The following is a 1,134-nucleotide window of genomic DNA, read 5'->3' as shown; positions in this document are numbered from 1 at the left end:
TCAAAGTCACATTGTCCCTTCCCAGAGCCACAGGTGGGAGATGTTCAATCACTGAGATAACCTGTTAGGCTCTTCAGGAAAGAAAAGTTCCTGAGCAATTGCATTTGCACGACTGTCCAGGCACACCTGTTGTACTCCTTGGACTTCAGGTACTGCCCGAGGTGGAAGTAATATTTCTTCAGGCGAAGAACGGTCGTGTCTCCCATAGTGGAGTTTTGCTTCTGCATTATTTCCTTCTGGATTGGCTCCAGACGATTCATCTGCCCATAGAGTTCCTCAAGGAGGTGCTCAATGATGGCGTCAGACCAGCCAGTGCTGGAGAAGTCTCTGGTGAGAATATGGAAGATCTGCCGGAGCATGTCATACATGACCAATATGGCGTCTTCCTTCCGGAACTGCTGTGCTTGCTTCATCTCCTCGGGGACCTGGAAGTCCATCCTGGCCTCCAGGCAATGTTGAGGAGTTGCAGGTAACTGCTGCAGAAGTTTCTCACACACCATAGTGCTCCACCTTTGTTGGAATTGAAGCAAGGTGTAGCTCCTGGAAAGAGCTGTAGTGGAGAGACACAGCAGGAGAACCATCTGGAGGAGGCACCGGTAGGTCATGGTGAAATCAGGCACAGGTCTGCCTGTTCTGCTAGTAGGTGCTGAAGCTGAGTCTTCAAGGGTTTGCAGAGTGAATGTCCTTCCTCCTTGAGTGTGGACTACTTATACAGGATGGCTCTCCTTTCTTCTTGAGAGGAATTTCCCCCTTTCAGTTCTCTTTTTTTCCCCCGTGTCATTTAAATGATTGGTTACCTCTAAAACTCCTGTTCTTTTAAGCTCCTAGCTTTTCATACAGTCTGGAAGAATTCCTAATGTTTCTGTATATTTTCAGTGAATTGATAAATGCTAAAAAAAAAAAAGTAGCCTAATTACAGCAGGGTCCTTTCATTGGGAAAAGATCTTTGTCTTTGTTTTTTCATATTATTAGATTCTGTGAAAGTGTCTTTATGTCTAAGAGTTTCTGATTTTAGAAAAAAATATATTTTATATATCTAAAATAGAATGGTATAAGCTAAGTTGATGAAATATTTTGTAGGCCTCAGCCATAAGCAGCAAGATATTGCATAACTTTATCAACCAAAATTTATTG

The 1,134-nt window shown here is 43.2% G+C and overlaps 1 protein-coding gene across 1 annotated transcript; it reads right to left on the bottom strand.

Annotated features, from left to right (window-relative positions):
* Nucleotides 1-44: 44 nt before the first annotated feature.
* On the bottom strand, nucleotides 45-605 carry LOC120860137 (interferon beta-2-like). Its single transcript, XM_040235946.1, has one exon. It carries the CDS (start codon nucleotides 603-605, stop codon nucleotides 45-47), a length of 561 nt encoding a protein of 186 aa, XP_040091880.1.
* Nucleotides 606-1,134: the final 529 nt, after the last annotated feature.

Source organism: Oryx dammah, unplaced genomic scaffold, assembly GCF_014754425.2.
Source record: "Oryx dammah isolate SB20612 unplaced genomic scaffold, SCBI_Odam_1.1 HiC_scaffold_9934, whole genome shotgun sequence".
In the NCBI taxonomy this organism is placed as follows: Eukaryota; Metazoa; Chordata; class Mammalia; order Artiodactyla; family Bovidae; genus Oryx; species Oryx dammah.
Note: the sequence above shows the minus strand (reverse complement) of the source record. Positions and strands in the feature narration are given on the sequence as shown.

What these genes read in the sequence shown, in the direction of transcription:
- LOC120860137 (XM_040235946.1), bottom strand. Translation starts at nt 605, where the DNA reads ATGACCTACCGGTGCCTCCTCCAGATGGTTCTCCTGCTGTGTCTCTCC.